This window comes from Fusarium mangiferae (assembly GCF_900044065.1).
Source record: "Fusarium mangiferae strain MRC7560 genome assembly, contig: FMAN_scaffold010, whole genome shotgun sequence".
NCBI lineage: Eukaryota > Fungi > Ascomycota > Sordariomycetes > Hypocreales > Nectriaceae > Fusarium > Fusarium mangiferae.
In genome coordinates this window covers 705178-732885 of record NW_024573930.1, presented here as the reverse complement: position 1 = coordinate 732885, position 27708 = coordinate 705178, and the positions used below count along the sequence as shown (strand labels likewise).

The following is a 27708-nucleotide window of genomic DNA, read 5'->3' as shown; positions in this document are numbered from 1 at the left end:
TATTCAAGTGTTTGATCTCGAATGTCGTTGGGCCTCCAGTTCCAGCATTGTCACATATCTCACTGGACCTTAGGGTAAGCTCAGTACTGATGGGGTCATGCAGTTGTATTATGAAATCGCTTCCGGTTCAACACCAATAACTCGAAGGAGATATTGTTGAGCGGCAAGACCAATATGCCTTGGTAGTGTGCGTACAGCTCTCTAACACAGAGGAAGAGGCGCAAGGAGAATACGTAAACCCAACCACTTCATCCAGCGTCGGATTGGCGAGCTGAGCTGCATTGCATATTCCCGCCTCTCCTAAAGATCGGCACTCAAGGTAACATGAGTGCTGACATGACGGTATCATCGCGTCTGGTCGGACCCGAAAAAAGCACATGCCGTGAGCCTCGAGGAAGGATTCATCGTTATCGCTGACACTGCCACCAAGACTGCATGATAGCAATCTTTTTTTGGTCCGTGTCGATCAGAATGGGAATTTGTCTAGGGTTTCATCGATTGATAGCTCCCAGGGACGTTAAAATAAGATGTGGATATTGGGTGAATAAGATCGCGCAGCTAACAAATCCAGCCAAGCATCATCTCACGGCTCGCCGCCATTGCTGACATCTATATTCCTAGCCAGGAGGGTGGCGTCGCAGCGCGAGATGAGACCTTATCAAGCCATTTCCTTGAAACACCAGCTGGTCAGTGACATGGTCATCCCATAAAGGACTTCAGTTGACCAAGTCAGATCAGCCCTACGTCTTCCTTTCATATCGAAATTCGTTTTCGCTAAGCCTTAGCTCCCCACAACTCAGAGGAGTCAGAGCTGAGCAGATGCAAATGCGCCTCGATCTAGGCTTTATCTGGTTTGACCAGGCGCTGACGACCTGCAAGAGCTGCCGCCTCTGATGTAACAGACCCTGGCCTTGTCCTTGTTGTTGAGGCATTGGCTGCTGGCATCGGCAATATGGAGAAAGAGAAAAGAGGCTGACAGCGTTTCTTGGCGTCCCATCGCTAAAGAACCTGGATTCCATATCAAGACATATCATTCAGCACGACGTTGCTTCGTCACAGGAATATGGTCTCTTTCTCGTATAGCCGGCCTGGCCAATGGCGAGATAATCGCTCCGACTCTCCGCTCAGAAGTGACTGTAAATATTACAATATCTTGAAACCCTAGGAGGATTCTCGAGCACCGCCTTTTGAGAATGGATGATACAACCCTGTTCATCCATCGCGGAGACTAAAATCTGACAAGCACTGCCCAAGGTCCATCGCATGAGTCTCATTCAGGCTCCTTGAATGGTAGATCCCAAGTCCGAACCCTGGGCTCGGAATCCCGTATGGATCTCAGGCAATGAATTTCATTTTTTCTTCCTCATTGAGGTTGTAGGATCACAAAGTCCCAGCCAGCTTATAAGATGGAGTACATGCCGCCCTGCTGGCTTGATATGATGAGTGTTGTCGTTATCATTCCTCGTCTTTTCCCACGAGGATACAAGTGAGGTATAGAAAGTCAAGGTTGTCAATAACCTCTACCTTTTTGAGCAACAATTGATACGCCACAATGTCGCTTTCAAGCTATGGCGTCGACGACGCTAAGCTACCACAACAACCTTTCCTTCCTGGTGCCAAGCCCGATACACCAAGCTTCCTCGACACAACTGCATGTCTTTGCGCTCTTCGTGCGCTACCTGGACTCGATAAGCTCGCCGAAGCCGGAGTGAATTTCGATAATGGCCAAGCAGCATGGCAATGCATTGGAAACCAAACACAAGGCGTATACAACATCACAAGTGGAAAATGGTACAAGGCCAAGAATCCCAAGGGTTCACTCGATCTGCCCATGGAAGACAACTCTAACCCTCCTGTCGGAGGTGATCTCGTATGGGACTCCAAGAGCCGTTCTCTTAAGCCATTGAAGGACAAGAACACGCTCACTGTTTACGACCGAGACTGTACTGGCACCAACCGATCGAGCTTCTCGACCAGTTTCTACAGAACCACATATCAGCTTCTTAACGATAAGCTTCCTATTGACGCTGCACCCTGCTGGCGGCCTGGTGCCCTTCCTCTGCAGCTGCAGAACGTGTCTTCCTGGCAGAAGCATGGGTGTAAAGAGGGTTTCCTTTGTAAGTTCACTGACTGGGTTGCTTGAAATCGAAATTGACGTTTTACAGGCCAGAACAACACCATCAATTCACTCCCTCAATCGTGTCCTCCTCTCGAGAAGTGCACAGTTGCACGTCTCTCGGGCATGACTTGCTCATTGAACGGCACAAACGTGGGGATGGGAGTTTTCGAGCCAATTATTTGCCAAGCGGGCCACTATTGCCCCCTGGAGGACAAGGGCATGAAGAAGATTAGATGCCCTGCCGGCTCCTATTGCCAGCCCGGTGCTTCGACTCCAACACCATGCCTATCTGGTAGCAGGTGTCCGGAAGGTGCCTCCTTCGAGAGGTATCTGATTCCTGTGGGCGTTCTGGTCATCATCGATTTCCTCCTCCTTGTCGGTATGTTCGTCTTGATGTTCCGTTCACGATGGCAGAGAACATCCAAGGCTCATGCTGGTGCCCTGAAGAGACACAAGACCATGAGGGCCGTCAAGGCGACCATCACTGGACGCGGATACAAGGAGTTGCCCGAAGACCAAGATAATGAGATGGCTCCAATGCAACCCGGCTACAGTCCTTATTCACCATACGGACAAAACTTCCGAGAGGGGCGCACCCGAACTGGTTTTGAGGCTACTCTCTCGCGTAACAGCGTCTACAGCTCGGAACAAGAGCAGAAAGAAATGGAGGCCAACCCACAGCTCAAAGCTTTTGTTGAATCCATGCGACGAGCAGCTGAGGCAACCAACTTCGGTCTCTCCTTCAGATACTCCGATCTAGTCTTTCATCCCAAAAAGAGCCCAAGGCCCATTCTTCAGAACGTCACAGGCTCTATTGAGCAGGGACAGTTGGTTGCTGTTATGGGTGGCTCAGGGGCTGGTAAATCGACCTTTGTCAATGTTTTGATGGGTAAAACAAGCAACACTGGCGGTATAGTTGCGGTCAATAATACTCCAGGCAAGATGAAGCAGTACAAGAAGTTGACAGGCTACGTGCCTCAGGATGATATCGTGTTACCGGAGCTGACAGTTTACGAGAACATTGTGCACTCGGCACGTATTCGACTTCCTCGTAACTGGAGCAAGAAAGATGTTGAAGCTCATGTCGAGTCTGTGATTGACTGTCTAGAGCTTTCGCACGTGCGAGATTCTCGGGTCGGCAGCGTTGGCAAGCCTGTCATCAGTGGTGGTCAGAGAAAGCGAGTGAGTATAGGCATGGAATTGGCAGCTGCGCCAATGGCTATTTTCCTTGATGAGCCAACCAGTGGTCTGGATGCTACCGCAGCATCATCCATCATGCGCACGCTCAAGGCCATCGCAAGGCTCGGCATCTCCATCATTGTCATCATTCACCAGCCGCGAACTGAAATTTTCGACCTGTTTGATAACCTCATCCTGCTCGGTAACGGACAGACCATTTATGAAGGCCCTCAAATGGAGTCTCAGACATATTTCGAGAGCATGGGCTTCCAATTCCCAGAGCACAGCAACCATGCTGATGTAATTACCGACATCATCACTGGTAACGGTCGGGAATACAACAGTGCCGGCGATGTTTCCAAGGAAGCACTGATCTCGCACTGGGCTAAGATGCGCCAGAGCAAATCGGAAGAAGCTTTCGAACGCAGAAGCATCAGGTCCACGATGTTGGGCGATACAGGAATGCGCCAGGCCCTCAAGAAGCGAGGTGCTCCCTATATCAAACAGGGATGGCTCTGCCTCTGCCGTGCAATGCTTCAGCAATACCGCGCGAGGGCTGCTCTGTTTGCCGAGATGGGTCTTGCTGTTCTCGCAGGCGCGCTGCTCGGTCTCGCCAACAACCCCAAGAACGGTATTATGTTTGTCGGTCTATTCCACGAGCCCTATGAGGTCTTGTCGACAGCTATCGACTTCTTCTCTGCACCCCAGTTCGCACTTCTTATTGCCATTGCCATTGGTCTTGTCGCGGGTGCTCCTGGAGTCAAGCTGTTCTCCGAAGAGACACTCTTGTACAGGCGAGAGGCCGAAGCAGGTCATTCCCGACTAGCTTACTTCCTGGCCAAGGTTATTTCGGTCTTTCCTCGTATGGCACTTGGTTGCATGCACTTCACCGTGCCCTTGTTCTTGTTGTCTGTGCCCATCATCGACTGGGGTCTTGCATTCCTCACCAATTTGCTCTACTTCTACTGCATTTATGGCCTTGCAAGTATCGTAAGCATGGTCGTTCGACGCGAAGATGCACCGCTGTTTGCTACCATGATTGCCCTCATCACTGGTATTCTCTCTGGTTCCGCGCCTCCACTGGCATCTGTTAAGGATTGGCATATGGAGTGGCTTTGGCGAGCATCTCCTGCTACATGGTTGGCGGAGCTGTACTTTGGGCAGCTTGTGGCACCTTTTGCATACCTCTTTCAGGTCAACATTGCAGCTGAGGCGACTGGATATCATCTTGACCGCAAGTGGCTTAACATTGGTGTTTTGGTAGCTATCGGGACTGCTTATCGATTGATTGCCTTTGCTGGCATGGTGCTGGGACATCGATTGAGAAGATGAAAGGATGGAGTATCTTCCTGTATGGGTGTTCACACGAAGAAGGATTTATGTTTGATAGAAAGTAGACGACGAAATCAAAATTTGGATTAATTCATATTTCTTGTTACTGTAGTACTTGCCTGATATGCTTGACAAGACTCTCCAGCAGGAGCAGCACGCAAGCAGTAAAGCTTCTTTCCGTCGCAATAAAACCGAAGGAAGGAATGGAAGGCACTCGTCCGATACAGTGATTCGTACTGTCCGTCATTGAAACGGGTTAATTTTGCCTAAATGCCTCTTCTCTCACGATTTTTAGTATTAACATCATCCCACAAAGTTTTGATCGGCCTTTGCAATAAGCATCTTCAACTGGCGGAAGATCACGTTTGCCCGCAAGGATCTTTTACAGTTTCAGGGTCTTTCAATATCCCTGCGAATTCTACAGCAACAACGTTGTGGTTCGTCACAATGAGGAGGGGTTGGATCGACACTCGTCAAACACGTTGACGGACATGAGTGTTTCGAGTTGTGCTCCGTGCTCCATAACGGTTTCACTGTCATGCGTTTCATGGCGGTTTGAAGCATCGGCCTATTAAATATTGACTGGGAAACAACCGAAAAAGTCGTATTTTGCACCCTGTAGAGAGAGACCAGGGTGAGCACAGTCAACCAAAAAGTTTCAATCGCGAAAACGGGCGTCATATTCCCAATGACAAGAACATCAACGACCGACGTCAACGATGTCGTTGAGCCGCGTACTGTGCTAGAGCCAGTACGGCAAGTGGGAGAGAAGATAACTATTCAAACCTACTAAGTTACTATCACATACTTTCATGCGGCTAAAAGCACAAACTTCGGCCAAAGGATTCCGAGCAAATCGGTTACCGTTGGTAACAACGAAGGATTCGCGTTCTCAGGCGGCGTTAATGAAATCATCCTCGGTTGTTCCCCCACACATCCGTCGCTTAGGTGGTAGATGCTTGTCACGAATTGTTTCCTTCCCCTCCGTGCGTTATGGCTGGCTGGCGCGTTAACACCTTTTGCAACCAGGAATATGCTGGATACGTCAGCAGTGGAGTTGATCCAACATAGAGATTACCACTTTGAACACGTTTGAACATCCTCCGACGTTATTTCTTGCTTCAAACTGTCACGTCAAGGACGATCAACTCTTGCTGCAACCATCGAGATGGTTGATAGCCGAACCAAGCGACATATATCGTATCAACCTGAACTATTGGATTGGCTGGTTACTCCTCATATGACTATTGCTGTATGAGAGAGATGGCGTCAAGACAACGGCGCCGGCACGGTTAGTGCGATGAGGAGACACCGTTGTCGCTGGTCTAGACTATCTAGACTATTCAGCTGTTGGGAACAGATTTCACTGGCCCCTGACGATCGAGCTGCAAAGGCCGCTACGGAACATGTCGCGTTCAAACCGGGTGCCAAGCGGCGATTTACTATCTGTCCTCTGTATGAAAGTTTGACCTGTGCATCAATGATATCGATATCGCCCGATGGTCAAAAACTTCAAGCATATGAAGGTTGCAGATGTTGGTTTTAGAGCCAACGTAGGCGGGCTATCAGTGTGTCCACTCACACCTTGAAATCATGCCTTACTCGGCTGCGTTATAACTTGCCCCGGGGCCAGGTGAGCCCTTTATTTCCAATCGAACAGCTGGGGTCCAAGCATGGTCAAGGCAGGATCAAATCAAATTTAATTGACTGGCCGTCGCGTGCTTGTGGAATTTCGATTTCGCATGGGCCAACCTGAACGTTATGAGACTACAGGGCACCAACGATAAACTAACATGCTCTGGGCCGCTGGTCGTCTCGGCTCCCCGCTTCTAGTCGTTTGTTGCTGGGAACCAAGTGGAGATGAGGGGCTGAAGGCTGAAATGCCCCCTGTTGTGTCATTCAACAAAAGACGAGACGAGAGACAACGCCTCTGATGAGGTTGGTTACTGATGATTAGTTACATTGGGAGGGGAAGTGTGAAGCTCTGAACTTGGAACACGACGGTAAAGAGACAAGATATGATTTTTATTGGGCGAGATCTCGAAGATAAGGTAAAAGAGGGGTGCATAGGTAGGTATCATTATCAAAGTGAAGATACTGTGCCGGAACCACAGTACATATGTGCGTTACAGCAAGTGCACCACTACACCGAATCCTTCTCAAGAGACCAGGCCAACGACGATTGATATCGCTCGACGAGATAGCGTATCTTGTCACGCAACCATGACAGACATCAACACCACCACTACCACATGTGCAAACCCGCCTAGAATCAGCTACTAGTGATTCCACCATCCCGCATCCACGCTAGAGAGAACAAAGCAGACCATTTATCTGTCTAAACTCGCGAGATACAGACACACACGAGAGAAATAGAGGCACAAAGGCGCCAACCAACGAGTTCAGGGATGAGCCAAGGGCCCAGGGATCCGGCCTCGACGCCGTGACAGCGCCGCACTATGCAAGGATCTTAATGCAGAGTGTGTCGCATTCGAAAAAGAAAAAGACGCTACGGCCACCAGAGCGTCGGGTCGTTCCCAAGCCTATTTTTCGACTTGCAGGAGCTGACGACCCTACCCTTCTCGAAACTTTGAAATCTCTTCCTCTTCCCCCGGACTCGCCTCGATCTATTTCTCTCCCGTCTTCCTCTTCCTCCCTCGACCTATTGTTTGTTAAACATAATCACATCTCGACTTTATAATCATACTATTATATTATACCCTTATTGTCTTCCCCAGTCCACTTTGTTTCTGAAGGCTGGCTTCCTTCTGTCATCTTTGACTGCTCTTATCTTATTCTTCTTTTCTACCTGAAGTACCTATCTAAGGTAGTCTAATACGCCATTTCTCACCATGGCCACCTACACCACCATGGAAGGTCCTCAGCATATTGCTATTCGAGAGCTTGATCTGAGGACCTGCCACCCAAGCACGGTTGTCGATAGAGTTGGTGCTGTTCCGGTTTTGAAGACCAGTGCTGGTGAGTTTCTCTGATTTCTTACAATTTTCTCTTCTTTATTCTTTCAGGCCCCTGTCGCTCGGTTACTATGGCCACCACCGAAGCCTACCCTGGTCACAACCTTGAGCACACGACAGTTCATAGGCTCGACTGGGTGGTCACGAACTCGACGTTCAGGCGTTGGGACTATTCGTTCGGTAGCTTCAGTGAGCTCTAGACACGATGGATTGTGTTGATATGTTTCCGTCATGAATCATATTCAATACGGCCGGCTTGGGAACAAACCTTGACGGAACCAAAATGTGTAAACCAAAACACCATGACTAACATCGCAACTATAGCTTTCTTCACATTCCTCCGCGCCAACCTTGTCCTCCACTCTGCAATGACTTCAGCCACCAGCACCCCGCAATTCGGTCCATCTGTTCCCTTTTCCTCTTTTGTCCCGCCATCTCCCTCTCCGCTTGCAGCTTCTACGCCATACTTTGGTCTCGACAACGACGATGACATCGAGCCGTTGTCTCTTGAGGTTCTCGACAAGCCTCAAGACAAGGTTGAGGGCATGCGCCTCGTTGCCGACTCGATTGCCCAGATGCGCCAAAGAGCCTCTTTGAACCTCGTTTTCCACCCGCTTTGTCTTGCTGGCCTATCGGCAACCTTGGCTGCCATTTATCACTTCGGCGGCGTTACTCGTGACTCGGGACTCGGTATGACGGTTTCTTGTGGCGTGATCATGAGCTACCTTATGGGCATTCGTTACTTGGCCAACGGTTATATTTCCTTGGCTGAGCGCTTGCGATGGAACTGGCTATGTGCTGGTGACGGAGAGGAGGATACCCTGCTGGCTGCTCGACTGAACCAAGACATCATCGGGACCCTCGTTCTTCGCCTTGAGCCCAACCCGACCTCTAACCACAGACGCAGACGATCGCTTTCTCTGCGAGGAGGCAAGGGTGTCATTCGCGCGTGGACCACCAACCTCAACTACCGTGGAAAGGGCGTTGGAAAGGATCTCCTCCAGGAGGCTGTCCGTGTTACCAAGGAACGTTGTGGAAAGGATGCTGAAGTTGGATTCGCCCAAGAGCACGCCAACAGCGCCATGCTCCTTCCCGGCATTTTCAACGCTCCCTTCCGACGTGATGAGGTTCGAGCTACCAGGGCTTTGGATGGTATCTTATCCAACTGGGACTTGGTTAAGAAGAGGAGGTAGATGAGATGAGTTGGTCAACCATCACTCCACATGATCCAGGGATGAAGAACATCTATCGACGAGTTCGTCATCAACAGGACGCGCTTACACGAGATGACGATGATGAGATGAGGAGGAATGGGAGACGACAAGGAGAAGATTTAAAGAATGCTTTGAACGAATACCCCAGGAGGCGATGCAATCGACGGAAAGAAGTTACAACCACTAAACAGCTACAAAGATACCACTAGAAGAGGGGACACACTAGAGTACAGTCTCTGGGTCAGGGGAGACAAGATGCTACCGGAGAAAGCATATAATGGTCGGAGGAGCGACTCTCTTTCTTTCTTTCTTGTTTTTTTTTTCATATCTTTATTTTTTTGATGCCGTACCTACTACTCGTACTGTCACTTGAGATACCCCAGATCATACTATATTCCTTTCGTTTACAGAAGTTCATAATTTATCAGGTTATGGCACAGCTCATGACCAATATCAATCAATCTTTCGATTCTCCTGAACAGGCTATGCCTTTTTCCTTGTGACAGTTTTTGTGTTTCGCTATTCGTCCACAAATGCTCATGGTATTAAACTCGCAACCTGGTCCAACATGCTAAAAAACAATGCGAGAAAATGACGCCCAACACCGCTCATATCAAATGAAAGACACATAAAAGCCGATTTCGCTGGAATGATTTGAATCTAGGCCTTGGGTCTGTTTTGTCCATCGTATGTGTCTGGATCAAAACCATAGATTGGTCGACCAAAACGCGAAAGGCTGTGGATGACCTGTTAATATGTCTGTCAGTCAGTGCTCTTTAACAGTGGCAGCCAGTGCAAGAAACTCACATCGTGCACTGTCACCGTCTTCGCGTTTCGGTATTCGACGTAGATAACGCACATCTGGAGGATCTGATAAGGACATTAGTACAGGTAGATCAAATGAAGCACTGTACGCATATTACATACCTGTTCAAGACGCGATTTAAGAGCAGCTCGGACCTCATCGTAGATTCCAGCTGAAATACGCTTGACACCTCCACGGCGTGCTAGGCGTCTATGTTTCACAGTGTCAGTATTGATGCTCATATGTCTCAGGTAGATAGAGGTGGATATGATTCACTAACCGGATAGCGGGCTTGGCTGGATCATTTTGTTAGCAGTGACGTTTAGGGAGAGATGAGTGGTATAACTTACTGACTCCTTGAATTGAATCTCGAAGAATTTTGCTATGAGGTTGTTAGTATACAATTCCACTGTCTTGCTTTGCCCTTGGGGTTGACTTTACCGATGGCGACGACCTCCTAGGACCGTCTTACCGGAAGCGCCACGGATAACTTGACCTTTCTTCTGGAAAGGTACAACTTTTCCGCCTGAGTACGTGGGCCGCGATCCCGAAGGGCCGCCTCGAGTCGGTACTGTGGGCATCGTGAAGCGTGAGCTGAGAATGAGAGAAACACCACTGAATTGAGTAACGCGAAACTGGCCCTGATAAATTGCGATCTGAAGCGGCAGAGCTGATACTGGGGATCTTGTCGATGGAATGAATACTTTGCGTGATCTCTCTGTGTTGGTTGGAGGGGACCTTGTGTTGTTCTGTTACTCTGTATCATCTTTGCTGGAGCACGTGACTGCGACAGTTAATCACTGGCAATCACTGTCAGGAGAACAAAAGACAGGCAATACAGGAGATTCGAGGGACCAGAAATTACGTTAGTCTAGAGAGAGAGAAAGCATAGATACATCATGCAGGTGAATAAATAAATTGGCAGCCCGAGTTACCTAACGTTTGAGGCCTCTCGCATTGTACGCCATGCTTCACGAGTTAGGTATGCTATCGATATCATATCAGATAAGTGATGAATCAAAGTCAGGGTCTATTTTCCATTGCAAGAGCAGCTAAACTTTTTGATAACTACCATATTCTCCATCTCCTCTCACACATGCATGCACCCGAGACGTCCCACATTCTCGAGACTGAATCCTCGTACCGTGTATCCGTATACCGAGTTTCGCATTCGCATTAATCGCCCCATTAAAACATTTGTATGATCCTCAATCATCTCTTATACTTCGAAACAAACAGGCCAAAACGCCTAGAATCCTCGCTGCCCTGGCCGCTAGGAGGTATATCATGGAAAAAAAGGCGAGGGCCTCAAACGCCTCGCACAGGGGGGTATAAATCAAGATGAGTCGTAATTGGTGCCAAGACACCGAGCAATGAATCTGACAGTAGCGTTGGTTCAATGACAAATGATACGTCAGTTCAAACGACTGGCGCGGATATCAAGTTCATTTCGTTACTAATCGGAGACGTTTACAACATCACTCTTCTCATGTAGCTGCAGTAGCGGGCGCAGGAGTTTCTGTCCCTTCAGTAGCCTCGGGAGAGGCTTCGGCGGCGGCAGCGACATCAGGTGCCTCAGCTGCCTCAGCTGCCTCAGCTGCTTCAGGCGCGCTAGGGGCTTCAGATGCATCAGGTGCGTCAGGGATCTCAACATCCTCCGTTTTCGTTGTTTCTTCTGCGGCCGCAGGTTGGGAAACATCATCAATTACGGGCATGTTAGGATCAATCGGAACGTCAGCGGTCTCGATCTCATCATCGGTTTTGGGAACAGAATCCTCTTTTGAGCTCTCAGAATGTTGTGGTAACTCGGTTGGCTCGGTAGCATCCGCGACAGGGGCAGATTCAACAGCCTCGCTCGGTCTAGAGGCTTCCGAAGCCAGCAATGCTTCAGCAGCAGCCTCAACATCTGCTTCTGCTTGTGTCTTTGTGGGCTCTTCAACGGTACGTGGTCTCTTAGCGGGTCTTTCTCCAGGGGCCAAGTTGGCTCCTTGTAAAGCTTGAAGCTCGAGCTCAAGGTCATCTAGACGTCGCTTGAGGCTACTCTCTCGTCGGTGGCTATCCTCGAGCTGTCGGCGTAGCTGAGCCTCGCTCTCCTGTGTTTGCTCCAGTTGAGAGCGCAACTGGTTCAGCTGCTGTCCGCTTCTAACAACAGCTTCTTGTTGCTCGAGTTGGCTAAGGCGACCTCGGAAAAGCTCAATGATCACTTCGAGTTCGCTGACCCGCGTCTTCAGGCTTGAGTTGTGCGCAATAAGCTGCTCATGCGTCTGTGGCGCGTCCATTTTGCGATCCCCGTTCGTGGGAGATGACGCGCGACCTTCCCCTGTTGCGACAAAGCCGGTCTGATAAGGGTCGTCGACCATGAACTGGGACAGGCCATGCGCGTACATAGAGGGGGTACCCGTGCGGGAGATTGGTGAGTCGGCTCCGTCGTGGCCATTCGATCTCTGGGACGCTCGTCGCGCGGCTTGAGCAGCATGTGCGGCAGCGGCAGCAGCCTGTCCGGTCGTGTCGAATCCATTTGCATCGGTCGTAGGGAATCCTTGCGCAGCTGCTTGCTGCTGCTGTTGTTGTTGCTAGTCCGCGTTAGCAATGCGCAATGCCTCTGAGCGCATTGAACTAACCTTTTTCTTATTCGCCAAATCAGGGCGCATTGTCTTGACTCGATTGCGACTCTTGATAACGTCTGTCTTGAGCGAAATTGGCCGGGGTCTACCATGCAGCTTGAGGAACAAGCCACAGGCATTGCACAGAACCGAGCCAAATTCGTCGCGACGCCATAATGGCGTTGTAGAGGTGCTGCAGTTTTGGCAGGTAGGCTGCGTTGATCCGTTAGTTGCCATCATGGTGCCGGTTGTTGAGTGTGAAGTGAGTTCAGTGCAGTGCAATGCGAAAGCGGGAGGGAGATCGATGAGTATTATCTCGACCACGATAAGAGGATGGAGTAAAATTCTTTGGCTGCAACGTAACTGGCTGCGCTTGATAAGCCAGATAAGCCCGAGACCCATCGACCATCCCGTAAGGGATTAGTGTGGCAAGGTTTGGAGATAAGACACGTGATTATATCAATCAGCGGCGATAAGGCCGGGCCAAATGAGCTGGCGCCGCAAAAAACGTGACAGGATGCATCCGTTCTCGAGAGATAAGATTGCAGGAAATGACATATGTCGGCTGCAGACCCAGCATATAAAGTGCAACGGGGGAAGTGCTGATAAGATTGTGATAATGAAATATGATCGCGACTTACCATTGTACTTCCAGATCCCCCACTCGTAGCGGCAGGAGATGCAGTGGCATACATTGCGGGCGACGGAGCGGCCGATGCTCTGCAGACAGGGGTTAGTTAACAATCAATTTTTTGGTAATGGAGGTGTCGGAGGGTTTTTGTTCGATGGAGGCTCGAGCGCAAGTCGACAGTATCGCGCATTCATTGTCACGAATGACGAACAGTTCATGGGTTATCTTACCTTAGTTGAGATGTCGCTTCTGTCGCAGCGTTGGCAGCAGCGAGAGCCGAAATGCCTGGTAATACGTGTGGTAATGAGGCTGATGCAGACGTCGAAGTCGAGTCTGGTCGAGAAATAGGATCGAGTCCTGTCTGCTGCAGGAGTTGCGCCCCGTCCTCCTCCATGGTGACAATTGCCTGCAAAACGACGGGATACAGGGCTGATGAAGCAAGGTAATAGGTAAGGTAGGGTAAGTAATCGATAGGGAGAAGCGCGCGGGATGTTATCGATAATGCTCGATAAAGATTGTGAAGATGGTGGTTGCTCGGCAGTTAAGTTCTGACTGACGCGCAAGGGCAAGCGTCGATGACTTTGAGGCGCAATACGGCTGATGTGTCTGTGGCAATCGCGAACTTATAATTCGTGATTTGGTGCAAAGTTGGAATATACAAGGTAAAGTTTTGGGCTGGTCCGGGCTGGTGAGGAAAGAGACAAGTTTGAGGTTGGATTTGGAAAGTTAGGATCAGAAGTCAAATCGAGTCCAGTGACCGAGCGCGTCGCGCACTGAAGCCCCCAGTGTCGCTTCAGTAGATGGCGGGCCGAAGGGTTTTAGACTGCAGGTAATAAGTAAAGGCGTCTTCTGATTGGTCGTTTTGCAGTGCCTGGGAACTTTACTTTGTTCCTTTGTTGCCCCTGTCCGAGGGATAAGATAAGGTAAGGTAAACTTTAACATTTCGTATTTACCAGTATGTTTGCATACCCGAAACTATTGAGTAGATCCGAGATAATCGAGTCCGATACTCCGTATTCATACTGATTAAAGTAAGTTCGTTCCTATTGATGAATGGGTGTATGTGCCCTAGGTTATCCTTTACAAGAGGAGTACGGAATGTAGACTGTTATTTGTATGGGTTTGACTTGTATGGTACACTTATGCTTCTTCTCGATGTTTTGGATAATTCATTATTTTCTGACCATTGTGTGAGGTATAGTCGATTCCTTGGTGGTATCTCTTGTCGTGGTTGTGTGATTGAGGACATCCATTGATGCATTCAACGACAGAGATGCCACCAGGTCAATCGTCGCGAAACAGCTACCTAGTATGCTATACCACGTAACGAGAAACAATAAAACCACGTTCCTAGTTGGGATAGACAATTTATTAGCAATTTTCGCATGTCATGACTCCTGTAAATTCCAAGGATTGTCTGTAGGGTAAGTTCAGCATCATGGGACCATTTGGGCATGATTCTGAGATGAGATTACCAGGCGGCCAGGCCAGCCCGGCGCTGATTTACAATAAGTGGATGCCGGAAGCTACGGGAATTACATTAGCACATTGGTTTCTTCGACACTAAATAAGCAGTTTTACTCCTATTCAATGACATGCGTGGCGCAAGACTGCACCTTTGTACTCATGTTTCTCAACGCGCTGTAAGGAGGATATTCTACAGCAGTGTAACGTGCATATAAGACACTGTACTCTACTACTAAAAAAACTGTAAAGGATAGACGCGTCTTGGTACGCGTTTATGCTCAACACACGTCATTCCCCACATCATCAATTTTGACACCAGCCACAGTATCATCCAAGTACCCCTCCATGACCCACGGGAAAATCAAGCGAGTGCCGCCACATAACAACAGGCCCAGCGGTGTGCAAGTGACATCGATATTTGGGACTGCAGCTCTAGTATCCAATCCATCCATGCCGTACCGTAGTAGCCAGCCTTGGGCTAATTAACGACGTCCCCAGCATTTCCTTCATTTCTCGACCCATCATCCCATCAACCTCATTCGAAGCAGATCCCTACTCTCTGTTTCTCTCTCTCCCCCCTACACACACAAAACACATCCTCATACACGTTCATCATGTTCAACTGGGCCAAGCAACAGTACGTTATAAACTCTCCCCCCTCAGATCCTTCTTGACCCCACCATGAGATGGACCCTGGAGAGCTTCATGTAAAAAATACTGACCGCTATAGACTGGCCAATGTCGCCGGCACCCAGGAGCCTATCTACGGCCCCTCTGCCATCAAGTCTGTCGCTACAGAGGCCGAGAAGACTCCCTACACCGAGACCTCTCGAAATGACCTGAAGTGGCAGGCTATGGACTCTACGTCTGTTGAGACGCACACCTTTTACATCTTTGGCGACAACGGCTACATTGCCCTTGCTCAGCTCATCTATAGTAACGTAGCGTATGTTGCGAGTTTCCAATAGCACACGGCTTCTGCTAATATCTTCACAGTGGCATCCGAACAACTTGCCAGTTCAGCGCAAAGGTCTTTAGCTCAGACCCTTCCAAGCCCCACGTCTGGGCCACTACACCCCTCAGCAACCACGACTTCAACGAGGACAAGACGAGTTTCTACGCCGACGACTGCGCGATCGAGCTGTCCGAGGATGGCACCTACTACACCATCAAGAGCATGAACGACCCCAACGCCATCGTCAACCTCAAGATCACCCGCTCTACACCTGGTTTCCAGGCCGGAACCACAGGAACAACCCTCTACGGTACCGACCTCGAGAACCCATGGGGATCTATGCGACACGTCTTCTGGCCTCGCTGTGTTGCTGAGGGCACCATCACCACAAAGGAAGGCCCCATGGATTTCAAGGGCAAGGCTTTCTTCGCTTACGCCCTTCAGGGCATGAAGCCGCACCACGCTGCATCTCGATGGAACTTTCTTAACTTTCAGGGTCCCACCTATTCAGCTGTGTTGATGGAGTTCACCAGCACTCCCTCGTACGGCTCTACCCTCGTCAACGTGGGTGGTATTGTCAAGGATGGCGAGATTGTCATCGGCGGCGTCGACAACACGGCCACGCACACTCGGGTCAAGAAGGATTCGGAGAATGACTGGCCTGAACCGAGCGACGCAAAATACACCTGGGCCGGAAAGACCAAGGACGGAAAAGCCGTCGAGGCGTCGGTCGAGGGATCTCTCGGAGAGAGGGTCGATCGAGTTGACGTCATGGCCGAAGTCCCCGGCTTCGTCAAGACCATTGTCGCAGCTGCAGCTGGCACAAAGCCATACATCTATCAGGTACGGGTTTTCCTTCATTTAATTTCCGAGAGACTGGTCTGAACTCAACCCCCTTGCTGACTATAAAATCTATAGTACCATCCCAAGCTCTCCCTGAAGCTGAAGATTGGAGATGAGGAGATCGTCGAGGAGGGCACCATCTTTACCGAAGCTACTTTCATCTCATGAGGTAGAAGCACGATAGAGTAAGAGACGATGCCACTCTTTTTTATTTTTTTCGGGTGTCGTTCTTGAGGACCTCAATGGTTTTTATTGTTTTTTCAGAGTACGACTTTTGCATCAAACATTGGGTAATACAGTAATCAGATCGGACAATTCAAGTCGGAATCGGACTTGATCAGAAGGAGGGGGAGGGGAAGGGACGGCGTTGTAGACGGACGGACAGGTCTTGGTCAACTCACTCGCTTAGGACTAACTTAGATGGAACAATGATGCCCTTTCAGCTTTTGAACTATCTATTCTATGTTGCAGTAACTGACTAACTAACAAACTAACAAACCAACCAACCAAAGCTGTAGGCTAGCTCAGCTTGAATCGATCTTTATTTTGACTGACACGTCTCGACGCGTAAAGTTCAGGTCTTGTTGTTAGTAGCTCGCGGGCCGATAAATAATGGATGGGTACGATCATTGTATCCCCCCTCGTTAGCTGAGATCATGGACCACGTTCCACAGTCCCATTGTCTAGTTCCCCATCAAACCTTTCTCACAATGGATAGAATGGATATACTCTACAACTGAAGGGGTTTCTCTTAACTCTGGATTCTAACAATTGAGGGAGAAAAGCCAATAATATTGGCAGTTTATCAGGTCAGGTCTCTGTTCCTGGCCCCCGCCCACGATATCAAGGGATGGAAAAGAAGACACGAGCCTCTCCACTCCCACCACAGGATCCTCATGTCTCGCCCGTTGGTGTCTGTCTCGTCACAATCTCTTAGTCTCTTTTTCCCGTTCGTTTCCTGCTGTGACCTGCAGTAGTTTCTCTTCAGACTCCTTTTTTTGTCTACACGTCTCCTTGCTTTTTCTAGTGCTCCGTGTCTGATCATCTGAGTCGCTGCAGCTCACTTTCTGTACCTGACTAGAACGAGTTTGAGCCTCCACTCCACATCGAACCGAACCATTTCTGCTGGTGGAGACCTCCATCTTTGTCAAGGGTCACGACTTATACGCGCAGAGAGCATTCCTCTAATGTAGAACATCGATGTTTTACTCTGATAGTCTTGGGCCGTCCAGCCCCTGGAGATCATTTTTCTCTCTAATTACATGGCTTGGGGAGGATAGAGTGATGGCACTAGTGTCAGTTTTACTCGAGAGGAATTGAATATAAGGATTCGAGGATATCCTCTTGTGCAGATAGTATCACCATCCCTCGTTCTTTTACATCTCCCTCAAGAGTAATATTCCATAACTTGGTCTCCCTCTGAGATTCCTCTCTTTTCATCCTTCAGACAATATACTGAATACCATCAAGCAAACAACAAAAACGACAGCAAAAATGGTGGCCTGTACCTATCACAATGCGTCTTCGTACGCCCCAGTCTTTCCATCTCCTCTCAACCCTTCGACCCATGGACCCGAGAACAAATATGCCACAGCTTCAGGACGTATTGTGCGCCGAAGAAGAAGTCGACGAGGCCCTCCTGGATCTCACACTCTCACTCAACGACTCCTCCGCGTAAAGGCAGCGGATGCTTGGAGAGGACATGTTCTGAGTGCTCAGGTTGTTCAGTATGAATATGCTGAAGCTGCTGTCATGGGATACAAAGCACCACCAAAGAGCCGTGTAAGTTATTCCTCAGTGCATCTCACCAAGAATCTGTCTAACAATCTCTAGAACTGTCTCTATTCAATGCCCGGTCTCAAGAATCTCGGCCTCAACTTCTCACTCTCTGACGCCCATCGAATTGCCAGCAACATCCGTCTTCCCGATCTCACGTGTCTCAGGACAAGACGGATGGTGCTGGCCATGGGTCTCGTCGGGCTTCTCCCCGCTCTCAAGGTCCGCGATATGCTCAGAGCAGCTGATACATTATGACTTGCGCGGAAGGGCCAAGATGAACGAAAAGCCATGAATTTTATGATAATTGCGATTGTATCACTACGCCAACATTTGTTAGGCGCGGCGCGTTGGGGAGAGGACCTTTTCTATAGATATACCCGCGTACTTACGCCTGTTTTTCCTTTACCTTTACCTTTACCTTCACCTTTGCCTTTCCCTAGGTATTCACTCCCGTCTAATACAAACACAAATACAAATAAAGATACAAATACAACCAACCGTTTCTTTGACCGTGCCAAAATACACTCCTGCCTCAGTACATAGGTATCATACATCGTCTAACATAAAGAAAACTCATGCGTACATAACTAATTCTTCTTCTCTTCTCATTGATCTTTCTTGTCCACCGTTTCAGTGGACCCTGGTTTCTCGGCAGCTGCACCAGGTGAACTCTCTTTAGGTGGGCTCGGACTATCTGGGTCTTGGACGGCTTGCTCGACCTGCCATATAGCCCTCTCGAGCTCCACTTCAAGAGCCGGCATGTCAAGAGTGTCTGAGAAAGTCTGAACTTCCTTTTGTGTAAGAAGGGTACGCTCCTTATTGTCCGGCTCTTCGGCTGGCGGGGCATGTAGTGCGTAGAGCTGGTCGAGCTTCTCAGAGGGAGCTAGGCGTAGGAGCTTGTTCTCGAGCAGCCATTGGAGATGCTTTCCACCTGAGATGGCTCTGCCGTGTGACCAGGCTCTGTAGACGAGGTAGAAGAAGGGCAGGTTAGGGATGCTGGAGTCTGTTAGTCAGCGGATCGAGAAGGAAAAAAAGCAAAGAAGATGGTATGTACTCACATCGGCACAAGCGCAAATGGAATAGTAATCGGCATTCCGACAATACACCACACAAGCCTCTTTTTGTGCAGCGCCTGACGCTCCGTCGCAAGAGTCTTGAGGATACCCTCCGCCTTGTTCGGCGGTATCACGGAGCTCGGGAAGCACAAGTCGACCTTTTCCTTCATCTCAATCTCCTTCCCACGCTGTCTCACCGACAGAGGCGGCACAGACTTCAGACCCCATTCCTCATATGGGATGCGACGAAAAGCGTAGTTACCGTAATCGACGACCTTGCGCTTCCATCCAGACTCCATCTTCTCCCATTGCGCCCACGTCTTGGCTGCCCAGGCAGTGCCCTTGTCGACATATGTTCTGCCTTGTGGCGCAGTATTTGCTTCGAGCCGTTTCGCATAGAGGAGAGTTCGCCGCGTCGAGAGCGGTAGGAGGTATAGTCTCATCATCTTGGCAGTCGATTGCTGCAATGCGCTAGAGGGAGTAATGCCAGAGAGAGTTGAAAAGCTCGCCGTAAGAAGAAGCGTAGAACCAGCAAAGTTAAACTATCGTAGCATGACGTCCGTAATATAAATCCTTATGGCAAGAACCGCACGGATAGAAAGGAAAGCCGGTGAAGGAGGAAAAAAAAAGCGACTAGTAGAGAGGAACTGTTTGCCTCCAGCTCAACAACTTTGGTTGGGAGAGGAATTGCACAGGGATTCTATGAGAGAGATGGGCTAGAACCGTGGCGAAGCTGACGACGATGATTTTTTTCTTCTAGTGAGCTCCCGAACTTGGAGTTTGTTTGGAGCTGGAGCTTGCTTGCTTGCTTGCTTGGGCTGGCTGGGAGTGGAATTGGAGGCCCCCAGCCCAGAGAGAAATGGACGGTGACGCACATGGTCGTCATGGTTGGAGAATAGATTAATACTTGATTTACACGTGCATCGACTCTCGATTTCTGTGTATTCTCTAGTTATTACCACGAGGATATTTGATAGGACATGACGCTCTGATACTGCGACTGCAATAACCTCTTTTTTATTCTTCTTATAAATACAACAGTCTCCATCTTTCTCTGCTGCATCTGCATCTTCTGAATGCACTGCCATGGCCAAGAGATTCAGCCTGCACGATTCAAGCCCCCCACTTCACTCACCTCTAACCCCACCACAAATCGACACTATCACCAATTCTCACAACCCACCGACTTAGCACACATTTCCAGTCTCTTCTTCAACAATTCCTCGGGCGAATGGTTTAGTGGTATAATACTCCCTTAGCATAATTCATCCGAATCATCTGGGAGTGGTCCAGGGTTCGATTCCCTGTTCGTCCAGCATAGGCGGTTAGATTCCGCTGTTGTACCTTCTTTTTGCCGTTTTTGCATCTGATACTACCAACGGGTTGCTTTTTGTATTAACTATGGGCCCTTGAGTTTAACTTCGAGGGTTCACATCCTGAACCTTATTAGATGTCCCTTGATCAACATGCATATTTACAATGCCCTTCTCAAGAAGCAAATCTTTTCAGATCGCCAGACTTTACACAATCGAACAACTCGAATTCCCCTGAAAGAATGTCCATAGTCTGCTCATCATCATTCAAGCCATGTCTCATATAGATCTCGATCCCAACGCTCTGACATCCCATACCGAACACCTCTCAAAAGCCTCTTTATGCAGGGCGACTCTGCACAGTCTTTAGCCTACAGAATCTGTCTGCCCACTTCCCCATAGTTCGCATCATGGAGATTCTTTTTGACTCAAGCCCCATTTGCCTTTTTTGGTGCTACAGTCGACCGATTAGTGCTCCCAGATGTCTGGTACCTGAGACATGGGAACTGAGACCTACAGCTTTGCTTCTTCAAGCTCCGAGCTAATACTTAGAGCTAGCTCTTACGATAAGTTCAAGGACACGTATTCCCACTGGAATTGGTATTCCGTGTATTGATCAGTTGGATTGGCTCTAGATTCATTGTCGTGGTATTGACATGCTGCGCTTCAACGCCCCTTCTATCCTGTATGAACTCCCATCTCTTCTCAATCCATAGTCGTATAATACAATGCGCACCGTTAAAAAACCCAGGCTTATTCATCTTTAGCTTCATGCACGGGACTCTTCGCCCGTGAAGCTCCCTTGCCCACAATCTTCTCCGCCCAGTTCCACCCGCCCGACGGCCCCTGCGCCTCTTTGCCCTTGTCCTGCTGATGAAGCGCCGACGGGGACGTTGGCGCAGGCAGATCACCTCCAAAATCGAGATCACTCTCACAGTCGCTATCGTGCCAGTCTCGCTCGCTCCATGTCACTGAGTCCGCTCGCTCCGCCTTAGGCCGCTGGTGCGTTGATGCGTCGCTCCCTCTCTGAGACTGCTGTGGCTTCGGAAGATCCGATACCTTGTCCATAGCTTCCCGAGACTCACTATCCGTTCGAGTCATACTTGCCAAGTTGTCTCGACTCTTCTTGAGCTCGGCTCCGTGCTCGTCAGGAGGCTCGTTCATGTTGCGGGCCCGCTCGCGGTTGTGTTCGTCCTCGTCGCGGAGGCGAGAGGCCGCCGAGTCGCTGAAGTGGGCATCGACCAAGTGCTTGATGACAGGCCAGCCGTACGCGTTGGCAAACATACGGCGGACCAGAACGTTGTTGTGAGCGTCAGGCTCAACCTTGACGAGAACCTTTCTCCAGGACAGGTCCTTGTGGTAGGCTCTCGCAATCTTCTCCTCAACTCGCATGTTTGAAGTGTCAATAACTTCATGAATATCTTTATCCGGATTCGTGTTCGCTGTATCATCGTAGTCTTTAGCTGACAATGAACTGTCCTCGTGATTCACATGAGGATATGGCGACGAATCCGCGCTGCTGGTAGAGGCCTGTCCTATCGAGTTCTGTCGTTGGCCCGTCTTCCTCCTGACCAATGTAGTAGGACGTCTCTTCAATGGTGGACCAGGTATATCAGCTGGGTGATAAACGCGGTCATGGAAGATAGTTCGCGGCCGCTTTGATGGATCGATCAGGTATTCAACATCGGGTACCTTGGGGTTGAGTAGATCACCAGCAGATTCAAAGATAGTCGTTCTTGGAGGAGCAGTCATCTCATCTTCGCCCTCATGACCAGTTGTAACCTTGGACTGTTTAGTCGAAGCGGTCTCAGAAGCGGTGTCAACACTGCCATCAGCCAACTCATCAAGCTTGAGAGTCTGGCTCTTGGAGTATATCTTCTTCTGCTTCTGCGACACGTTGGGGGGCTTTGGTGGCTCATTGCTCTTGAAGAAGTTGAAGAATCCCGCCAATGGTCCGCTGTTGGTTGAATCAGCAGAATCAGACGGTACCTCATCGCCATATGGCGTGGCCACAGAACGCAGACTCGCCCTGTCATCATCAACCATAGCCGTGCTTGGTGGCTGTGGAACCTCGCGCATATCTTCGTGGGTCTTAGGAGATGAAGTACCAGACTGTCCTGCTGAGCCGTTCCCAAGTTGCTTCTGGCGAGCCTGATTCGTGCCTGTCAACTCAGCCCATCCGAACCCAACGACTGTTTCGACCAAGCCAGCATCTCGCCGAGCTTTTTCAACACGCCCGAGTCCCTGCCAGTCCAGGAACAAAAGACAACTTGTGCGAAGCGGTACAATTCCATCGTTGACCACGTTGGAGTACACAGTTCTGTTTCGGAACTTCTTCAGCGCGGTATGTGCAGGGCCAGTCGGTAAGATTCTTAGTAGCGGTTTCGACTCTGGCTGCGTCTCCCCGTAAACTTTCTTATGCGCCGTCTCTCCTAGGTTTCCTACAATAGCGCCCCAACCACTCCGTGCAAGTGTTGGCGCTCTCCATGTCAGACCAAGATCCTTTCCTGTCCTGCCAACGAGACCAGAGTCCAGGGCAAACTTGACGTATAGAGGGTTTTCGTTGCTCAGCCCCAGAAATGGTGTAGCCAAAGCAACAAAGTTGATTGGCTTGATGAGGTCGAAGAACTGTGGCGAGTGTTTTTGTATATATGCAATGGCGTAGGTCTGAACAAGACCGCCAAGAGAGTGAGCAATGAAACTTACGCTGGTAATCTTGTATGGACGTTCCGCCTTGTGAAGATGTGCCCCATCCTTGCCGAGATGAATAGTACTGTGTTTGTGTACCGGTTTCTGCTGGGGATCATGCTTATCAAAGTTATGAGTTATAGCATCCGTCATTCCCTTCCCTGTCGGTAGGAATGGCTGATCTGGGTATGTCATGGACAGGACGTATCTAGCGAGCCTCTTCCCGAGATACTTAATTCCTCGTTCAGTTTTGGTCGAGTTGCCTGAATAGCCACGAACAATAACCTCTTCATCATCATCGTCATCATCTTCACCCTCCACTCTGTCCATGTCCTTTGTATCGTGAGAATCTGATTCGACAAGGCCGTTGCCTGATTTCTTCCTCGCGGCTCGTTCCCGGGCCCGCCGTGCCTTGGCATCGATCTTGGCTTGCTTGACAGCTGCATCAATGCTTTCTTTCATGAAGAGCATGTCTGCGCCAAGATTGCTGTGCAGCCCATGTGTCAGAACTACCATGTGGACCTTTTTCTGTTTCTTTTTGGGCTTCTCTGGTTTTGATTCATCGCCCTTTGTTTCGGGATCGCCAGTCTTGACGACACTTTCTACATGCTGATCTGCACCTGATCGCTTTTCAGCGCGCCCTTCTCCTTTGTCATCCCAGCCTGGAAGTCTAGGAGTATTCCACAGTGCTGCAGTATCTTCGACCTTGAGTTGTATCGCGCGAGAAAAGACACCTCGTGGCTGCGCAGAATGATGTCCTTCTTTGGCCTCTACACCTTGTTGGTAGTCGCTGATCTTTCCAGGCTGAGGAACTTGGGATTGTCCACCGACCACCGGACTCGAGCTGCTGAGGCTCAAGGACTTTTTGTCACGAGCCAACACAACCTCGAAGCCAACAGCAGCAGAAGTCGAGAACAGAATCTGCGAAGAGACCTCAACAATCCAACTGGCGCTTTCATGATCATGCTCTGGCGCCTTTCCAAAGCCTCCATGACTTCCTAGCCCAGCAGTCTGTCGGATTGTAACCGGAACCACAAGCTCACATTCCCAAGAGCCTCCCGCCTTGACCATGGGCTCAAACTCTGGCACTCCATAACGCTCGGGATATTCGAACTTCTCGTTGGGGTTGAACGCAGCGGGGTAAGCGGCGGCGGAGAGAGTATACGGTCCGTGGACGAAAGCGGCTCGGAGAGCGATGGCCGAGGTGTTGCGCACGCGCAGGAAGAGCTTCTCAGGAGACGGCAAGATCCTGTCTTGAGAAGGTATGTATGTTATAGTATATCGAACGACTTCGCCTGTCTTGAGGCTGCCGACTTGATGGAGGAGAAGCATCTCGTCGCAGCGCGCAGGCGGATGTCAGGTCGTCGTGGTTCTGATTTGAAGCTGCACGTGCTCGATTAAGCTTGTAGCATTTGAAGGTGAGGTATCTTAGAAGGTAAGTTTTGACGTCACCATGCCTTGAGCATTTGTTTCGAAGCACAAGACCAACTGTCGCAGCAAACTAGAGGAATAGTCGATTTAAACAAAGATGACGGTGAAAGGGGACCTCAACCGAGGGAGCCGAGTTCGTATACAGTGGTGACCATAGGGAAAAGCACAGAAATACAAGAACGGCAAAGACACAGGCAGAAAAAAGGTCTAGAAACAAAACATGGAGCACATGCAGTGTAATTGTATGTACAATGACGGTAAGCTCGCCCTTGTTTCTGTGGTGTCCTCCAATCTCGCTCCGTCGAAACCGGTCATTAGAGAACGACGGAAACCAATCAGCGCTGAGCGTCGACATCACTCCTATGGCGGGGCAGTTGTTTTAGGGGCCTGCGGGAGTTGCAGGGGCCCGAGCTTCCCGCTGAGTGAGGTGAGGTGAGGTCGGGTTTAGTGATCAGCTGGGCTCGGGCTGCTTGCGATGGGCCAACTGAATTCTGTTGGGCGTTCTCATTCCACATTACGCGGTCATTTTTGAACGAGAACGCTACTCCATTCTGTGCCTTGATATTAGGTTCTGGATGACTTCATTTATTTAGACCCCTAGAATTCATACTACCTAGTTGCTCTTCTATTGTGGAAAAGACTTTAATAAGTACCTCACAGTCATTTGTACACCCTGGGTGTCAAAAGGATGGCTCTGGCTGACTAAGATAATCGAGCCATACATCTCACCACACATTCATCCAGCATCTGCCGCTCAGAAGCAAGAAAACTCAAGACTTGAAAGGATTTAGCAAAGAGTCCCCTAAGGTTGGGCTATATCTACCTGGTCATTTCTGTCGCTTAGGTCAAGGTCCTGAGGTTTCTTGCCTACCTTAATTCCTACTTCTTACATCTTCATGCCTTAATTGCCATAAAATACAACAACATGATTGACAAAGACTCCAAGTATTTTTCCTTGAGCGGCGATATCCCAGTTGGCGGACCAAGCACTTGGCATATTATCGACTGGGACCAGAGACGAGTTGTTTCAGTAACAATGGACGGCGAGCAGGACGATGAGAGCCTCGCCATTGAACATTTCAGTCGCCATAGTGATCGACTATCACTCGATATTCACAGATTATACGTATCGCCTAACGGTGAGATCATCTCAACTTATACGGATTCCAAAAACGATCCCACCTGCTGTGTACACTATCCATCCCTTCCCGATGCCTGCCTCCCAGAAGGAGTTCGGACTGTTCGGCGGGACAAGCTTGAGGAACTCGAGAGGCTTGGCCCTGACGCGGACCTTGTTGAATACTCGCCATGCATAGAAGGATCTGCTAAAAAGGTAAAATCGAGGTGCCGACCTTGAATGTCTTGCCCTACGATAAAGCTGACCCTTGAGAGGTCGTCTTTAAGTACTATTTCTTGTGGCAGTATGCGCAGATGTCTTGGAAGGAGATGAACCTATGGATGCGTCTCCCACGCCACCCAAATATTGTCCCCTTTGACCGAGTGGTCGTTGACGAGTTTGAAGGTCGCGTAGTCGGATTCACCAGCAACTACGTGCCTGGCCGCAATCTGGAAGAGAACAAGTCACGCGTTTTCAAACTCGAGTGGCTACAGCAGCTTATCGAGGTCGTAGACATCTTGAACCTTGAACATGGCGTCGCACATCAAGATATCGCTCCAAGAAATCTCCTGATTGATGAACCGAAAGACTCTATCATGCTATTTGATTTCAACTTCGCAGCTCGCATCAACTGCACCTCACCAGGCGAGGGTGACAGCTACGTCGAGGACCGGAACGATGTCAAGGGTGTCATATTCACCACCTATGAGATTATTACTCAGGATGATAGTCTCAGGAGTATGCCCCACGAAGATCAGAACCTCGAAAACCTTAGTTCAGAGTGGAAGAAGCATCCGGAGGTAAAGTTAGACCATCCAGTCGAATCATATCAACTTCTTTTGAAGGAATGGCGGGAACGACGGGAAGCAGGCTCTCATTCAGGCAACGTTCCAAGGCCCATTGAGTGGCCGGCAATGCCCAAGCCACCGCAGAAGACCATTTTCTTAAAAACTGTGCAAGGGCAGACAACCTCCGTCACAGCGGACAGTTGGTATGAGAAGCGGCAGGATATCCGGGATAGAGGCGGTAAGGTCCTTAACTGGGAACGACCACCGCAGAGGCTGATAGACAACGGCTTTCGGGTGCTCTCTACCGGCGAGATAATCAACTACTAAAACGCTAGTTTCTCTGGAAGCCGCGTGTAGCCCAATACGCGTACGAAAGTCTATGAAGTAAGTATCCGGCTTCCGCGGAAGTGAATACACACGGTAGTTTTGTCATACACCTCGGAATTAAAACAAGTCAAATGCATCTCAACCGTAATGGTGTGGTAGTTTGGGAGGTTAGGAAAATGCGCAACTTATGAAGGAACGTTGGAACAGTTTAATCCCCTTTACTTGTATATTGCTTAATTCTTCTGCAACACTATCGATATATGATTGTTCTTGATCTTGCTAATGCATAAGTTCAAGAATGAGCATTGTACTAAACCTTCAGCATCTGATCTTTGCAGTGACCATTGTTAGAAACAAATATATAACCAAGTCTAGCATCTATCTTTCATAAAAGGCTCTTAGATAAAAGAAGAATACTAAGTAATAATCTAGCTATTTCGTCGTAATATACGTTCCGTATGCTAGTAAGTTTAGTTAACAATGACTAGAGGTGCGGTATCTAACCTACAGTTAGCGAAATAAAAAGTACAGTATTAGTTAACTAGTTACCTGATCTGGAGCTATCTCAGAGGGAAGGGAAGATAACGACTGTTCTTTGGTTCTGGATAAGACCTTTCCGATGTCGTATTTTGAGAGGAGTTGCTCGAGCGTCGTCCCATTACATGGTGATTTGTCTTGAGCTTTGTGTTGGGAATTCTTCTTTGACCAGTTGCTCAATTTCATCGACACAAAGTGATGCTATGAAACTGGATTAGTATCAAGTACATAAGAGAGTGTATCTTCTTCAAAACCATATTGTAAATGGACTAATATTTACCAGTTGTAGTCGACATGCTCTCATGGAGCCCCCGGGACTCCCACTTGGGCCATTCTTGACTGTCCTGGTGAAGTTTTTGCAGTATGACTTTCAAGTACCGGCCCCGGCTAGAACACTGCATGATTGATGGGACACTTCCTGTGCTGAACTAGACAGTATAGTAAGCTGTTACAACAGGAGCACTGGGGTAGAGAAACTGGCCTGGTAGTGTTGGACTCTATTGATAGTGACAATCGTTCTAAGTCTGACTGTGACCATTCCCGGTCCGGT

The 27708-nt window shown here is 49.2% G+C and overlaps 9 protein-coding genes and 1 non-coding gene across 10 annotated transcripts; 6 read left to right on the top strand and 4 right to left on the bottom strand.

Annotated features, from left to right (window-relative positions):
* Positions 1-1552: 1552 nt before the first annotated feature.
* Positions 1553-4630, top strand: FMAN_02348 (uncharacterized protein; the record flags this gene model as incomplete). The annotated part of the gene is made up of 2 exons (XM_041835692.1): positions 1553-2117; positions 2166-4630. 2 exons carry the CDS (start codon positions 1553-1555, stop codon positions 4628-4630), a joined length of 3030 nt encoding a protein of 1009 aa, XP_041685831.1.
* A 2852-nt stretch (positions 4631-7482) lies between these two features.
* FMAN_02347 (uncharacterized protein) lies at positions 7483-8798 on the top strand (the record flags this gene model as incomplete). Its single annotated transcript, XM_041835691.1, has 2 exons — positions 7483-7609; positions 7930-8798. The coding sequence occupies 2 exons, from the start codon at positions 7483-7485 to the stop codon at positions 8796-8798; spliced, it is 996 nt and encodes a 331-aa protein (XP_041685830.1).
* Positions 8799-9479: 681 nt separating this feature from the next.
* On the bottom strand, positions 9480-10205 carry FMAN_02346 (uncharacterized protein; the record flags this gene model as incomplete). Its single annotated transcript, XM_041835690.1, has 6 exons — positions 9480-9566; positions 9627-9689; positions 9747-9834; positions 9905-9920; positions 9975-10006; positions 10066-10205. 6 exons carry the CDS (start codon positions 10203-10205, stop codon positions 9480-9482), a joined length of 426 nt encoding a protein of 141 aa, XP_041685829.1.
* A 906-nt stretch (positions 10206-11111) lies between these two features.
* Positions 11112-13252, bottom strand: FMAN_02345 (putative GATA type zinc finger protein asd4; the record flags this gene model as incomplete). Its single annotated transcript, XM_041835689.1, has 4 exons — positions 11112-12197; positions 12246-12440; positions 12869-12947; positions 13089-13252. 4 exons carry the CDS (start codon positions 13250-13252, stop codon positions 11112-11114), a joined length of 1524 nt encoding a protein of 507 aa, XP_041685828.1.
* A 1687-nt stretch (positions 13253-14939) lies between these two features.
* FMAN_02344 (Survival factor 1) lies at positions 14940-16291 on the top strand (the record flags this gene model as incomplete). Its single annotated transcript, XM_041835688.1, has 4 exons — positions 14940-14962; positions 15056-15271; positions 15322-16123; positions 16199-16291. The coding sequence occupies 4 exons, from the start codon at positions 14940-14942 to the stop codon at positions 16289-16291; spliced, it is 1134 nt and encodes a 377-aa protein (XP_041685827.1).
* A 1326-nt stretch (positions 16292-17617) lies between these two features.
* FMAN_02343 (uncharacterized protein) lies at positions 17618-18157 on the top strand (the record flags this gene model as incomplete). The annotated part of the gene is made up of 2 exons (XM_041835687.1): positions 17618-17905; positions 17957-18157. The coding sequence occupies 2 exons, from the start codon at positions 17618-17620 to the stop codon at positions 18155-18157; spliced, it is 489 nt and encodes a 162-aa protein (XP_041685826.1).
* A 350-nt stretch (positions 18158-18507) lies between these two features.
* FMAN_02342 (uncharacterized protein) lies at positions 18508-19403 on the bottom strand (the record flags this gene model as incomplete). The annotated part of the gene is made up of 2 exons (XM_041835686.1): positions 18508-18898; positions 18961-19403. 2 exons carry the CDS (start codon positions 19401-19403, stop codon positions 18508-18510), a joined length of 834 nt encoding a protein of 277 aa, XP_041685825.1.
* Positions 19404-20182: 779 nt separating this feature from the next.
* tRNA lies at positions 20183-20272 on the top strand. Its single transcript is given in 2 exon segments — positions 20183-20218; positions 20237-20272. It is a non-coding gene; the product is annotated as a tRNA-Ala (tRNA).
* A 751-nt stretch (positions 20273-21023) lies between these two features.
* Positions 21024-24290, bottom strand: FMAN_02341 (uncharacterized protein; the record flags this gene model as incomplete). The annotated part of the gene is made up of 1 exon (XM_041835684.1): positions 21024-24290. The coding sequence occupies one exon, from the start codon at positions 24288-24290 to the stop codon at positions 21024-21026; it is 3267 nt and encodes a 1088-aa protein (XP_041685824.1).
* Positions 24291-25314: 1024 nt separating this feature from the next.
* FMAN_02340 (uncharacterized protein) lies at positions 25315-26621 on the top strand (the record flags this gene model as incomplete). Its single annotated transcript, XM_041835683.1, has 2 exons — positions 25315-25722; positions 25782-26621. 2 exons carry the CDS (start codon positions 25315-25317, stop codon positions 26619-26621), a joined length of 1248 nt encoding a protein of 415 aa, XP_041685823.1.
* Between the last annotated feature and the right edge of the window lie 1087 nt (positions 26622-27708).